The sequence below is a fragment of the Chinchilla lanigera genome, unplaced genomic scaffold (assembly GCF_000276665.1).
Source record: "Chinchilla lanigera isolate Chin_1 unplaced genomic scaffold, ChiLan1.0 scaffold00022, whole genome shotgun sequence".
NCBI lineage: Eukaryota > Metazoa > Chordata > Mammalia > Rodentia > Chinchillidae > Chinchilla > Chinchilla lanigera.
Genome location: NW_004955423.1, coordinates 25,612,752 through 25,628,261, shown reverse-complemented (window position 1 = coordinate 25,628,261; position 15,510 = coordinate 25,612,752). Strand labels below are relative to the sequence as shown.

Here is a 15,510-nt window from a genome sequence, read left to right as displayed (position 1 = left end):
CCTGGCCTTGCCGGGGCCCCTGCAGCTGCCGGGAACGGGCTGTGCTGGCGGAGGAGTGAGCTGGTCCTGAAGCTGGGCAAACTGGCTGTTTCCACCCCGGACAGACAGACGGGGCGTCAGGCCCCAGCCGCCTCAGTAGCTCAGCACCTGGGCCAGCTAAGTAGTAAGGAAACAAGGCTTATTTTGGGCTCCCAGTTCTCCCAGGTGGAAGGTCTGAGTGTGGGGAAGGCCTTGGTGTGTACGTGAACGTGTGTGTGCGCATGCACATGCGAAGACCGCATCCGAAAGAGTTGCTTACCTGCTGGGGCCGGCAAGCCCAGCGTGCAGGCGAGGGAGCGTGGACGCCGTGTCCTCGGCAGCTGCTGCAGGGCACCCGGGTGTCGGCACTTGGCACCTGTGTGGGCGGCGAGGCTCCCCCACGTCCCCCGACCCTCGCGAGGCGCGAGCACACAGTGTCTTCCCGGCCACCCGGAGCAGCGCTTGACCCCTCGAGTGGGCGCCGCAGCCGGACGGACGCGGGAGTTGTGAGCTCGGGGGTGGGGGGGGCTTTGTGCCCACTGGGTCGCCGCGCCGGCTCTGGGCCCAGACCCCGACCGCGCAGACGGAGCCGCGTCCTCGCAGACCTCGCCCCGGCGAGCGGGTGGGAACCGGCGCTGTGTGCCAGGAGCCCGCGGGGTGCGACGACAGGGCACGGCGAGGCGCTGGGCCGCCCCCACCCTCGGACAGACGGACGGACGGATGGACAGACAGATGCCAGCCACTCGGCGTCTGTCACTGCTTCAGGACCAGGCCTCTCCGTTTGTGTCACAGACATCAAGGGAGCAAAAATAATTGTGTCCGTCTTTCAACCCAAGCAGGGAGAAGGGCCGTGTAGTGTCATCTGTGAGGCCTTTCACAGGACAATGAAGACAGTGCGCTTCAGACCCCTGACGGAGGAGGTCGGGGACCCCCGAAGAGCTTGGGACCGTGGGCGGGGCGGGGGTGCAGGGCTCGCTGCCGGGTGAGCGCTGTGTCCTGCGTCTCTTCCCCCTCCTTCCCTCCCTGCCTCTCTCTCTCTCTCCCTCTCGTTTTCCTAGATCAGACCTGCCAAGCACAGTGATCACTCATGGTGGGGCGTTGGTATCTGTCTATAACACATCTTCGTTCATTTTCCACCCAGAAAACACCTTGTGTGTGCAGAATTTCCCACTTCTAGAAAGACACTGCTGAAGCTGCCTGGTTTCAACTTTGACAAACTTCTCTTGCTCTAAGAAATGTGTCGGTGACATTGCCAGCTAGAGGACAAAATATTTTCATCAAAAGTGCAGGCTTCAGAGGAGTCTGCCAGCCAGTGGGAATGTCGACCGCTCGAGCCGCTCTCGGGAGCTGCGGTTTTGGTCCGTCCTGCTCCGTGTGGTGCAGCGTAGTAGAATTCTGGCCGATGCCTACCAGGGCTCTCTTTCAGGGCCGGAGTTTTTAATTTGGCCGACTTACAAGGCTCGAGTGGAGGGTGACCCACTTTTCCCTGGGTCAGAACAACCCGGGCACGGAGCAAGTGGTTTCTTTTGCTTGTGGGAAGCTTGGTGAGGTTTCCCGGCTGGCAGACTCTGTGTCCCACATCTGCCTCATAGAAAAGCCGAGACTGGAGGACGCGTGTTTTCTAATGCAGCGTCTGCGTTGCAGGGCGTTTAAGCCTGAAGCTTCCTCTTGGTAACTGCTGCCGTGTGAGGAACACAGCACGGCCTTGTTCCCGGCAGCCGGTAACGTGAAGAGCGGTATCGCGTTTTCCTTATCTGCGCTGACAGCTGTGCACCAGGGAATGAAAGATTAGAGTCCGTGTCACTAAGAGAAAGCCTGGATCCCTCCTGCGAAACCTTTATAAGGGGTATTGAATTAGCCAGTTGGCAAGGTTCGGCTGTCATGCTGCTGAGAAGTTCTGTTTCTCCTAATGGAGAATACTGTATATGCTCTTGTAAATTCAACAAAACACTGACATATACAAGATAAAAAGTTATCATCTTAACATATAATTTATACATTGATCACAGTGCCATACACCCCTGCAATTGATATTTTACAAAATTAGTACATGGATGTGTTCTCAAACATTTCAAATGTAGCTTACTAATTCACAGGTTAAATTAGCAACTTTATCTTTCCTATGGTCATCTTTTTCTCACCTGGTTTTACTTTTGGGTGGGGCACTGCCCAAGATTAAACCCAGAACTACATCTCTAGTGGCATCCCTCTCTTTAAATATTTTATTTTTCAGATAGGATCTTGCTGAATTGCCCAGGTTGGGTTCAAACGTGTGATCCTCCTGCCTCAGCCTCCCAGAGCGCTTGCACCACCATACCTGGTTCCAACTTTACATTTTTATACCTTGCTCATTATATCATTCTGTTTCCCTCTCACAAGGGATTAAAAGGGAAACTGTTTGTTAATGTTTAACGTACTTATTTGCCTTCTTATTTATTTTCCAGTTCTGTGTTGGTCTATTTTAGCAAGTAGTTATGGAAACAATAGGCTCGTTCCAAGCCAGCACTAGTCGTGCACCTGCCCTGGCAGATGGATGAGTGTGTGACCCCTCTGGCCCGACCGACTGATTCTCCACTCAGTTGACTTCTCTTTGCTGTGGTTTTCTGATTTTTAACAAAAAGAAGTGAATTCAGTGTCTTCTACCTACTAAAAGCTAAATAAGCATTAACTGTGATACTAGCGATGATGTTTCAAGTTAAGCCTCTTGGGTTATAAGCTGAGCACACCGGGGTCTGTGTGATCAGCTTATCATTTGTCCCACGGAGCTGGTGGCCCCTCACTGTCCATTGTGGGGCCAGAAGATCAGCTGCGTGGTTCTCGAGTTCCCCTGCGTCTTCAGTGTATTATGAATCTCATTGCGGTATCGTCCGAAAGCGCAGCAGGTTATGTCATGCGGATTGATCTGTGTGTGCCTGCCGCGTGCGGTACAGGTGATACATCAGCGCACACGGGGCCTCGTACTCCAGTGCCGCTGGAAGCAGAGGGGAATAAACTGAGCCACAGAACAGAGCAAGGGATTCCTACGTTGAAAACCTGGGGTTTGTTTATTACAGTAAATACAGCCTGCACTTATTTTTCTACATTGGTGCTGCGAGGATTTACGGGTATATGGCTTGTTCTGTGGAAGAGTATCAGGAAAAAAATCTTCACAAAAGAACTTTGAGCTGGGGTTTCAGCGCACGCATGCGATTTCTGGCAAAGTTTGGGAGCTTCATTGTCTTGCCGCCCTGCCAGAACAAGATGTAAATGTGAGAAGGTGCGCTAGGAGTGCCCGGAACGACTCTCCCTTTGGGCAGGAATATGGCTGTGCTTGGGGGTGGTATTCCGAGACAACAGCTTGTGCCATATCTGGGCTTGGAGTATCCTTAATTTAAATAGGAAGCTGGGCATGTTGGCCCATGCCTGTAGTCCCAGCACTCGGGGAGGCTGAGGCAGGAGGATCCCTGCTAGTTCAAAGCCAGCCTGGACTACACAGTGAGTTCAAGATGAGCCTAGACTACATAGCAAGATCCTATCTAAAAAAAAACAAAACAAAACAAAAACAATAGATAGGTGATAGATGGATAGAGAGAGACTAGGGAGCTGTGAAAGGTTTCTTTTCTGATGGGCACGTTGGTGGTGATGTCCCGGTGGAAGCTGGGGGCTGCATCATGCACTGTGAATTTGTGTGTTGATTAAACCCATGGTTCTGTCTCTTTCAGGAAGTCCACGACTTGTTAAAGGACTATGAGCTGAAGTATTGCTACGTGGACAGAAACAAACGAACAGGTAAGGTTTCAGCTCTACGTGAGTCGTGCAGAACACAAAAGCTCGCTGTCGCTTGATGGTTATGGGAATCTGTGAAATGCTTAGAAGTAAATCGTATCAGTGTTACACTTTGTTTCCTGAAGTTGTGACCGCATAAATGACTACGAGAGCCTTGGGGTTTATCAGTAGTGAATGTTCTGGCGTGATGTGTGATCATGACCATTCTGAATAGGCCTGGTGGTGTCCGCTTTGAATAACATGCTGTAGGGCTTTATGACTAGACTGGAATTTGACCTTTTGCTGGACACGATGGGAAACTAGTTTTTCTGAGTGTTAGTTTTCTATCTGTGAGATTGAAACAAGATTTTTCCGTTTTTTGCATGTGATCTATAAAGGTTTAAAAGCATCTCACTGAAATAAAGCACGGCACCGCGCTCACACGCACCCACGTCAGCAAATGTCATTCTTCTGTCTGTAAAAAGTGTGCACAGGGCTGGGGTGCTGCTCAGTGGCAGAGACATGGGTAGCACTGCAAGGCCCTGAGTTCCATCCCCCGTGCTACCAGCAATCAAACAAAATTTCAAAGGTGTAAGACTCATTGAATTTTCTCAGACTGGGTGGGGGCAGTAAAAAGCAGCATCACACATGAAGAGGAAGTCCGGCTTCTGGGACCAATTCCCGCCTCCTTCCTGGGTCAGCACGGAGCAGTGGGTCCTGGCTTCCCAGCCGGTGGGTTACGTTGTACTGTGCCGTGCGGTCTGCAGAGCCATGCATAGGTGATTGTTCCTTTTCTTCGGGGCATGAAATAAGATAATACTTCCTTGTCCCCCTGTAAAGTTAGAAGTGACCAGTGATTTGCTTTTGTTTGTTTTTGTTTCTGAGACAGGGTCTCTCTGTGTGGTCCAGGCTGACCTTGAACTCAGTGTGTTCCCTAGCTATCCTTGCTCTCCTGGTGATCCTCGTGTCTCAGCCTCCTGAGTGCTGGAATTGATGACAGGTGTGCACCACCACACGTGGTGTGATCTGCTTTTTTTTGATAAATCCAAGTGGAAATGCCATTGTACCTTTCAGATGGAGGATGTCAGAGCCAGGGCGGAGCTGGCCGCTGCTGGCCGCCTGGGCTCTGGGGGTGTGGGAGGTGAAGGGGCCTCTTGCAGCCCAGGTCCCGAGTGGCCATCAGGACAAAGCCTTCTTCCATCCACAGCTTTACCTGGGTGAGGCAGGAACTGGAAGCAAACCTTAGGTTTTGTTTTGCCATGAGATTGGGAGGCTGTGGTGTTTTGTTTTGTTTTGTTTTGTTTTAATCACAGTATCTTGACTAAAACCTACCATTTTCATATACCTATACACAGTTAATGATATTGTTCTTTTCAAAAAGTACATGTAACAGTCTTCTGTATGTTTCATCTAGCAAGTTTTTCTGTGTTGATACACGGAGCTCTGGCTAATTGATTTAAATTGCTACATGTTACTGCGTCTGGGAATTTATCACAGCTGATGTATCTGTTTCTGATGGGCATTTAGGATGCTTCAACTTTTGCAAACTGTCACAGTACCTTTCTCTGATATGCTCTGCAACCTTCCCCCCACAATCAAAGTGCTGGTCATTCAGTGGTGGCGAACCTATGGCACACGTATTGCAGCCTGCTGATCGTCACTGCAAGCTCTTCTAAAAAGTTCTCTATCCTGGGTAGATAGTGACTCAGGAGCTAGAGGAACAGCTTCCAGCTCACAGCCAGGCTGCCAAGCCCCCCAATTCTCAGAGCATGGGGAGGAATATTTAGATTGGCTCTTTCTCAGCCGTGGGGAGAATTACCTCTACACTAATGGTGCTCCGGTCCTACTAGCAAAACTTAAGAACAGTCCTTAGCAAGAGCAAAGTACTTCCCGGTAACTAGCCACACCTAGAACACAACTCAAGAATATTAAAATTAACACAAAATATCTATGTTATGGTTTGTGTCTGCATGTCCCCCTAAAGCCTCATGCAGTCATGGGGCAGGCTTCTAGCTTTATGACTGATCCACGGTCCAATGCTGGGATTATGGGTGTGAGTGCTACACCCGCCCTGGGGCAGGTGGCTTGCATACAGTGTAAGGGAGGGAAAGAGGCTTTTTGCCGCCTCTCCTCTCTTTTTGCTGCTGTTGCTTTTGCTGTTTTCTGATGCCATGAACGATTGCCCTCTGCCATGAGTAATGCTGCCTTGGAGCCAGCCAAGTACGGACTGAAACCTCCACACACTGTGAGCTAAATAAACCTTTCCTCCCATAATTCTGGGTGTCAGGTATTTTGTCCCAGCAACAAGAGAAAAGTAACCAAGGCAACGTACCACCCAAACACAGTAAATATACAGTGTCTGACATCTAACAAAAAATTACGAGACATGGCAGAGAAGCAAGAAAAATGTAACAGGTCATGAGGAGACAATCAGTCGGTCAGAACTGACCTGGAGTTTCACAGGCGAATTAATGAAAACAGACAGGAAAGGAGTTTTTATATCCGTGTTCCACATGCATGAGAAGCTGTAGTAAAGATGGAGCAAGGGAGGAGAGGAAGGGATGATGTAAAAACCACCCAAGTCACACCTCACGGATGGAAACAACAGCGTCTGAAAGTAAAACTAAACCCTGGATGGGAAGAACAGAATGAGCACTGCGGAAGAAGGATTAGTAAACTTAATGACAGAATGGATCCAAAATAGAAGGAAAAAGCTGGCTACAGAATGTGGACGGTTTCCTCAGAGTCATGCTGTTGGAGGATTGGGGTCCCTGAAGGGTGAGGGCTCCCACAGACAACATTTAAAGAATCCCTGGCTAAAGACGTTCTGATTTCTGTGACGACTCTAAACCCCGATACCTACGGAGCTTACCCAGCTCCAAGCTCATAAGCTATGAGAGGCATCATTGTAAAAATGCTTGTAATTTGTGATGAGGAGGAAACCTACATGCAGCAGAGAAGAAAACAAAAGGAAGAGAGGAAGCAAGGAAGAGAGGTTTTACCCAGGAAGCTATCGCAGAGAAGCACTCTTATGAGAAAATCAGGGGCCAAACCCTTTCTTTCTTTGTTGAAAGAGAAAAGAGCCAACATAGAATTCTTTACCCCTTGAGAAGGTGCTTCCAAAATGACGGTAAAATGAAGATTTTTTTCAGCCATACAAAAATATTGAAAGATTCATTCACCCTGAAACATGCATTATAAGAAACACACATACAGGTGCACACAGGCACATGCATACCCAAACACACACACGCAGATGCCGGGCGTCCTGGCTGAGATGGAGCTCAGTGGTAGAGCACTTACCTAGCAGGCCCTGGGCTCCATCCCAGCCAAGGGGTGGGAAGGAATCAGATATAGTCCCTATTGGGTAAAGTCTCTTTTTAATATTTAAATCTCTTTAAGAGATAACTGATTGTTTAAAGCAAAACTAATGACTGTATTATGAGGTTTTGTGGGCTTTTTTTTTTTTAATCTTTTTGAGACAGGGTTTCACTATGCAGTTCAGGCTAGCCTTGAACTCACTTTGTAGCCCAAGCTGGCCTTGGACTTGCAGTGATCCTCCTGCCTCAGCCTCCCAAGTTCTGGGACTACAGGCGTGTGCCACCACGTCTGGCCTTGTATTATGAGATTTCTAATGCATGTAGACATAAATGCTGAGAGCAGCAGTGCAGGGGCCGGGAGGGAGGGAGGGCCGGGAGCCCGCACTGCAAGTCCTCACCCTGTCGGTGGAGTGACGGCGTGGCACTTGGCCATGGGTGGTAACAGGCAAAGCGTGTGCACAGCGAGCCCTAAACCCCGCCCACGCCTCCCAGCAGAGAAACTCACTAACCAGATTAAGTAACGTTGCCTTGGATTAAATAATGTGGCCATGGTGGTTTCTGTAGAAATATACATAATTAGTAAGTAATCTTCTAACAGCTGGTTACAGCTATAACCTACATGTTGACATTAGAGCTTTCAGTGTAGTGGGTATGAAGAAACCCTTCTGTTAAAACAGGAGCTGGGCGCCACGGGGCACACCTGTCATCCCAGTGCTCCGGGAGGCTGAGGCAGGAGGACTGCAGGTTTAAGCCCAGCCTGGGCAAGACCCTGTCTCAGAGTTTTAGAAAGAAGGGGGCTGGGAGTGCAGCTCTGTGCAGAGGCCCCGGGTCCAATCCCTGGTACCTAGAAAAAGAGTGACAGCGTTGGAGAATAAATTGTCAGTGTGCTTCCATCAAATCTGCCCCGATAATAAATTGATTACTAGAGCAAGCAAGGAGCTGTGCAAGGGTTAGGGTCCACTGTGCAATATTTCAGTTTTGCTAGAAAATAACAGTAGAATTAATGCTAAATTCCCGTACAAACTGTGATGTGACCGCCGCCATTTCCGGGAGAGCCTGTGCGCACAGAGCCGATTATTTTCAGAGAGCATGCAGTCTTGGGAAGAAATGGAGGGAGCTGTGGAACGGGAAACGTGGCCTTTTCTCCTCTGCCTGAACTTAGTTTGCTTAAGTACGTTATTTATTTTCTACCGTGAAGTTTCGAAGCTGGGTTGAGAAGAGCGCAGCTGTGCAGGGAAGGAAAAGCAGAAGAGCTGCGGTTTTGGGGTGCGCTGGCTGATCTGTGGACGCGCACTCACGCATTCATCCGCCTGGCGCTCACTGTGCGCTCCTGGTCCTGCGCTCCTGGTCCTGCGCTCCTGGTCCCTGGGGGCTCGCAGCGCCGCACGTAGTAGCAGTTAAACTAACAAACCGCGGTCGAGGCGGCCAAAGCATGAAGCTGAGCAAGGCACGGGAGCGTGACTACGGACGCAAGCCACTAAGGCCCCCTGCGGCCGGACATCCTGGAGGAAACCCGGACGTCAGCTGGGAGTGCCGGGCCGAGCAGGGCCGGTGCCAGGAGGAGAGTGCAGGCCCCCCACTCCCCGGGGAACACAGGTTTGGAGGCGGCTGGTGGCCCCCGGCAGGGGCACACCTTGGAAGATCGTGTTCGTCACTGGAACAAAAAGAAGAGAAGCCGGAGGGCTGGAGACAGGACGTGAGGCCTGTGTGGGGAGCAGAGCCGCAGGGCTCCTCCTTGCAGAGCAGGGTGCAGGCCCGGCCTCCGACGCAGGGAGCTGCTCCCAGCCAGGGAGACACAAGGGGCACGGGCGGCAGCGGATGGCTTTTTGCTGTTTGTGTTTTGTTTTTGCAGAGACAGGAAGGAGACCGTGACTTGTGCTTGGACTGTGTGTGTGTGTGTGTGTGTGTGTGTGTGTGTGTTCACATGCACATATACGTGGAAGTGAGGATTAAAAATATAGGGTCCTTTTGGGTCCTCAGACGAGGCTACTGTCTTTAACACTTCCATGTGATATGGGATCATAACATAAAGTGAACATTTCAGTTTTAAGAATTATAGTGAAAGACACACTGCCCTTAATCTCCCTCGAGGTGCCCCCGCCCTCTTGGAACACCCTTACCTCACGGCTCCTGCCACTGTCTGAGAGCTCAGAAACGCTCTTTGCCAAGGGTCTTCACTGGGTGTGATGAATCATCCAGTGACTGTGCTGCCAGCTCTGCCTGGCAGAAGGGCAGCTCTGAAGGCGCAGGGCTGTGTCCTCGTCCCTTTATGCACCGGATCTGTGCGACTTCCGGCTCCTCCCCAAAGTCAAAGTGGCCGGGACAGGGAAACGTGAATGGATTCATCGAGGCAGCCGGAACCGCTAAAGACCCTCAGAGGAGGGCGGCGGAGCTGCTGCAGGCCGTGGGACAGGTGTGCAAGGTGAGGGGCAGCGTAAGTGTGAGCAGAGGGGAGTGAGAGAGCAGGGGAGAGGGAAGAGGCTGAGACCGCTCCGGACTGAGCACAACAGGAAGCTGCTAGCAGGTGGACATGGTCAGCAGTTCCCAGTCCCGGGGAACCAGGGCCGACGTAGGAGCACAGCCGTGTGTGCAGACCGGGTTGGCTCGTCTGCGCGTTGCAGGGAGACGGAGGTAGCTGTGTTCTCTGTCAGCATAAGGGGGAAAAGAAACTAGAACCAAATTAACCCAAGCCCTTTATCGAGGGTCTGTCACAAGCGAGCGTGGCGGCACTGCCGTCCCTCCAGTGCCGGGAGTCAGCGCCTCCTCCGGCAGTGGTTCCCGGCATTCGGAGACGGTGCAAAGTGAAAACCGCATAGATCGTGCTCTGCACAGCGAGGTGCAGAGCCCAGCCCAGGAGGGCGATGAGTGCGCGCCTGCGAGTTTCCCGCACCCGCTGTGTGACGGTGTGGTTGTGTCGGGCGAAGTCGCCGCTCCCTGGAGCAGCCGCTGTGTGCCCCCAGTGTGGGAGGCGAGGGCACTGTGGAAGAGGCTCCCTTGTAATTTTCAGATTGTCTTGCTGTGTTTTGAAAAGGAGACTTCCAAAGTTCCTCCTCAAATGGCTCAACATACTTTTTATGACACAAGAAACATTGACATGGCTGAAGTTAAGATACTGACAGCTGTGGATATATATTTAGTCGCTTCAGAACCTACCGCGTGGTTTTCATTGTGAAATTATCGTGGCCTTTTTTGCTCCATACTGGAGCAACTTCACGAGGCAGAAAGAGCAGAGATTTGTTTTTATTGTTTTTCAGGATTCAGTGAAGTTCTCTGCCCAAGCTCAGAAGCACATGGTCTGTGTCCCTTAGACGCTGTTCATCAGCCAGTGAGCCAGGTTATCTGTGCGTGTAGATTTTTACAGTCTGAGTCATGTCAGTTTGAGGAAATATGAATTAACTGGAAGGAACTGTTCTCCTCTGAGTGACCGCTGACTCTTTGTTGTACCTTCATTTCTTCTGTCTGGTTTTTTGAGAAGCTCCTCTGGAAGTCCAGGCTGGCCTTGAACCCGTGGTGACCCTCCTGCCTCAGCCTCTCGAGTGCCAGGCTCAGCAGAGTGCTCTACTGTGCCTGGCTTGTACTGTCACTATTTCAGATTCTGGCTTTCAGTCTTTCAGCTCACCAGGAAGAAAGGGAGGTTTCATAACCACATGTCTATATCACTGAGTTTTTTAAAAGTCTTCATGACATTTTGTGTAACAGGTTGTTAGGGGGGAATCGAATCCGCGTGTGGCTGGAAAAGATTACCAACCCCCCACACCCTGAAAATCTAGTGGCTCTTACGCTGGTGTTCCTGAGATCATTTCTGTGCTTTCCGTCTGGGCAACTGGCCTTGGATTAATTTAGTGGCCGGATCAGCATTGGAAAAAGAAAAGCCTGTGAAGCAGATTTTAAAGCTCAGTGGCACCGCATGGCGCAGGGATGGAGCCACATGAGGATTTTGCTTTGGGAAGGTGCACACGTGTGTGGATGCGTCACAGGCGGAACACAGGCGCCTTACCGTGGGCCCGGCGGGGACACCGGCTGCCGCTGATCCCGCAACACCTTAACCTGCCTTTCTTTTCTTTTTTTTTTTTTTCCGGTACCAGGGATTGAACTCACGACCTGGCGTTTGCCAGGTAGGCGCTTATGCCGCTGAGCTATATGCCCAGCCCCAAACCTTCCTCTCTCTTGCAGCCTTTGTCACCTTGCTGGACGGGGACCAGGCGCGGAGCGCGATCCAGGTGTTTCACCAGTCGTCCTTCCGGGGCAAGGACCTGGTGGTGCAGCTGCAGCCCACGGACGCGCTGCTGTGCGTCACCAACCTGCCCGCGTCGCTCACGCTGGAGGAGTTCGAGGAGCTGGTCCGCGCCTACGGGGGCATCGAGCGGTGCTTCCTGGTGTACAGCGAGGCCACCGGCCTGTCCAAGGGCTACGGCTTCGTGGAGTACATGAAGAAGGACTCGGCGGCCCGCGCCCGGCTGGAGCTGCTGGGGAAGCAGCTGGGGCCCTCGGCGCTGTTCGCCCAGTGGATGGACGTCAACCTGCTGGCCTCGGAGCGCGTCCACTCCAGGTGCCTCTGCGTGGACAAGCTCCCCGCCGACTACAGCGACTCCGCGGAGCTCCTGCGGTGTTTCTCCAGGGTCCACACGCCGGTGTTCTGCCAGGTATGTATTTTTCGGGGACATGCGGAAATCGTCGCATCTCCTCTCTCCTGCGGGCGGTCGCATCCTGCCCCGGGGGAAGGGCGCACGTGGATCCCTGGACACCTCTCAGCTTTAGTGAAGGCTTCCCTCCCCCGGGGATTTGAAACCGGTCCCGTGTTGGGGACCCAGGCTCCATCCCCTGCGCTCAGTGCCGCCCCACCCCTCTTGGGAGCCCCAGTCCTCCAGCCTCGGACAGTTGTGGACGAGAAGGACAGGTAGGCGGGCGATTCAGCCCTGTTGGAAAGCGAGATGGGGTGGCAGAACGCTGGGGCCGAAGGCGGACTGGCGCTCCCAGCGGTGGGGCCTGGGCTGAGGCCAGGGAGCCGGGCTGTGAGCTCGGTGCTGAGCGCACGGGCTGTGGGGCGCCTTCTGCTCTGCCGTCCTCCTCCCGGTCTCCTCCCTTCCTCCGGACACCTTCTCCCCATCCCAGCCTCACCGTCCCTTCCCCTGCCCACTCACTCCCCCCCCCCCCGTTTGTGGGATTCTCGCTATTGCAGAAGTGTTGGAGATGGAGTGTGTGTGTGTGTGCGTGCACGTGTTTAAATTAACAGGTAAAGTTGTATATATGTGTTCTGTACAACACGGGCTTTACTTACGTTTTAGTGGTGCTGGGGATCGAACCCAGGGCCTTGTGCTTGCAAGGCAAGGGCTCTACCCCGAGCCGCACCCCAGCCCACACCATGTGTCCGACAGTGTGTATGCTCGGAGTGGAATGACTGGCCTGGCAGGTAGCGCACGCAGTAGCTCCCAGGCAGAGCTAACGGCCCCCGTCTAAACACTTTCAAGGTGAGAATTCGGGACAAACCCCCATCGCCACACTGTGCAGTCGATCCCAGGAGCTTCTCTTCCTGTCTCCCTGACATTTTGTGTCCTCCAACTGACATCTCTTGGGTCCTCCCCGGCCCTCACCCAAAACTGCCCCTCCTCTGCTGACCATCCCAAATGCTGCTGGGCCTCTGGGAGACCCGATTCTTCAGATCCCTGCACCGGGGTCTGATGTGTAGGTCCGAGGTGGTGAACCAGTAGGGCAGGCAGATCTTTAAGGCGAATGCTGTGGTCTCACATCTCAAACGTCACCCCTTCGACCGCGATGTAATAAACATGAAAGAAACCGCCAAGAGTTGCGGGCCATTAGAGTACTGCGTCAGGGTGCTTGTCAGACTGAGCCTGGCCGCTGGGAGGCGGTGGCTGCGCCGCTGCAGGCCCGGTGCTGCTTCAGGAGTCCCGGGGCCGGAGGAGGCTCACAGTCACCCAGCTGGCGTCACAGGGACGGAGCTGTTTGCTGGGTCTGGAGGGACCCTTTAGCTTCTGCTACAATACCTCAGAATAATTCGGCATTAACTAGACCCAAAGTCAAGTCATGCGATCTGCGACAGCGCTCTGATGGAACGGAGATTTTCCCCCCAGAAGTGCTAGTGCTGTGGGTTTAAGTGCTCCTGCCTTTTGAAAGGTGTGAGATGATATGATTTGTTGAGGAATGAAGGTCAGCTTAATCAAATGGGAAGGGAAACTGGTATTTTCAGTTTGCAAAAGATTATTAAGACGATGTTAGGGCGCCCCCTGTTGGTGGGTCTCTGAACTCCTGCGACTGAGGCGTTCCCTCCCTCCCCTCTCCCCGTGGAGCTGGGTGCTAGGAGCACCTGGACCGCGGCACCCCGTGTCCCCGCGGAGCTGGGCAGAGTTTTACGGAGAAAAGATATCTGAGGACAGTTTCAAAGGAAAAAGAACATGAAACAAAATGGAAATTTAGCCCAAATATCACAAAAGTACAAGAAAAGTTAAATTTAAAAAAATAAATGAAACCAGCCAGTTGTGCTAGTGCCCTCCCGTAGCTCCAGCGCTCTGAGAGGCAGAGGTAAGAGGACTGCAAGTTCAAGCCCGATCTGAGCAACTCAGACTTAGGCCCCGTCTCAAAATTTAAAAGAGCAAAAGGGCAGGGGATGTGGCTCGCTGCGCAGGCCCCGGCACAATCCCCAGGGCACAAAAATAAATAAAATAGCAATTAAAGAAACCAGAATCCCCGGAAAAGGGTTTCTTTGTAACGCCCACCTGTGAGACCCTAGACCGGAAGCAGAGCGCCCGCCCTCCCAGCCGCACTTGGCAGCCGACTGCGCTGGCGACCGCTGGGGCGCTCTGTCCGACCTGGCAGCGCCGCGCAGTCCTGTGTTGCCCCTGCCTCGCTCTCTGCGCGGTCTTCGCAGCTTCCCTTCCTGCGGAGGCTGCACGCAGGGCAAGTCGCACGGGTGACCAGCCTGCCTCAGCCACGGGAGAGGAAGCGCTGTCCTCCGACAGCCCACGCACACTTTTCCTGAGTGAGGCCGCCCCGGTATTCTTGACCCGATCCCTGGCTCTGCCAAAATATTGACATAGAAATGGATGTGGTTCCTCCCCCTTTTCTTGCTGACTTTGTTTGATATCAGTGTGGTCTAGCTGGGCGTGCTCATGCACGCCTGAGATGCCAGCACTCGGGAGGCTGAGGCAGGAGGATCGCTGTGAGTTCCAGGCCAGCCTGGGCTACACAGTGAGTTCAAGGTCGGCCTGAACTGCGTAGTGAGACCCTGTCCCTCCTCCCCCCAAAATCAGCAGACGCTTGTTTACCTTCCTGCCTTCGGGGACGCCCGCGGCTGTGCAGCAGCAGCTCCTCACACACGAGAGCCACCAGCACGCGCTCTGCTTTTTGTCCTCGCGTGTGGAGGCTGGTTCTTGTCAGTGCCCGTCACTGTGAGAACTTGCTGGTGACAGCCGTGTCCTGTCAGCTGGCCCAGGATGAAGGACGCTGCGCAGGGGGCTTCGCGGTGGTGGAGTACAGCAGCCCGGAGCACGCCGAGGAGGCCCGGCAGGCGGCCGCCGGCCTGCACATCGGGGGCAGCGCCGTCCAGGTCTCCTTCTGCGCCCCGGGGGCGCCGGGCCGGAGCACGCTGGCAGCGCTCGTTGCAGCACAGCGCGTGGTAAGCTCTCCCTGTCTACTGCTTCACTGCTGTTATCACTGTTGTTATTAGGGTTCTTCTGAGACAGTCTTGCTATGTCGTCCAGGCTGGCCTTGCACTCACTGTGGAGCCCGGCTGCCCTCAGACTCGTGGTGATCCTCCTGCTTCAGCCTTCCAAGGGCTGGGAGGACGGGCGTGCACCACCACCGGCTTTCCTCTTAGCGATCGGGGAAATTCTAATACTGTCCTCTCTTCCTGGACTCCCGCTATGCAAGGCAGCTGTCGCAGATCGGACAGCTGGGGTATTCCCAGGACACTGAGGCATTCACCACGTCCATCTCGTTTTAGAAAGTTGGGTGGACGGAATGGTAAGCGAAGCCAGTTGTCACCAGAGAGAGAAACTGTGCTGAGCAAAGTACATTCATCTGGAGAAATGTTTTGAAGGAACTGCACTTATTCAGCAAGTATTTGAGCTGCTTTTCTGTTTTAAATGTTGAATACAAGATGCCTGCTTTTTAGGAAGCATTGGGAAATGTCATGGTTGCTTTTCTCATTGCTGGGACAAAATACCCCACACCCACAAGTCAGGGGAGGCAAGGTTTCTCAGTTTGTGGAGGTTCAGTCCACAGTCGGCTGCCTCCAAGGCGGGGTGCACCGCAGAGGAGGAGCCGTCCAGGGCAGGCAGAAGGGGCACCGTGAGCCCGCTCTCCTTCCTTCCCGTTACAGCCCATCCGGGCTACAGGCCTATTCACACCTAGGGTGGGTGGGGCTTCCGGCATCCACGGCCAGGCCCATGCCCGTCCCGTCCAGTAATCACAC

The 15,510-nt window shown here is 53.2% G+C and overlaps 1 protein-coding gene across 1 annotated transcript in view; it reads left to right on the top strand.

The window, feature by feature from the left end:
- The first annotated feature begins 1,336 nt into the window (after positions 1–1,336).
- Raver2 (ribonucleoprotein, PTB-binding 2) overlaps positions 1,337–15,510 on the top strand; it is a 43,276-nt gene continuing 29,102 nt past the window's right edge. The window contains exons 1-4 of the mRNA XM_005385370.1: positions 1,337–1,402; positions 3,720–3,786; positions 11,256–11,725; positions 14,521–14,712. Of these exons, the coding sequence (XP_005385427.1) occupies positions 1,337–1,402; positions 3,720–3,786; positions 11,256–11,725; positions 14,521–14,712 (795 nt within the window). The remainder of the gene's footprint in view (positions 1,403–3,719; positions 3,787–11,255; positions 11,726–14,520; positions 14,713–15,510) is intronic.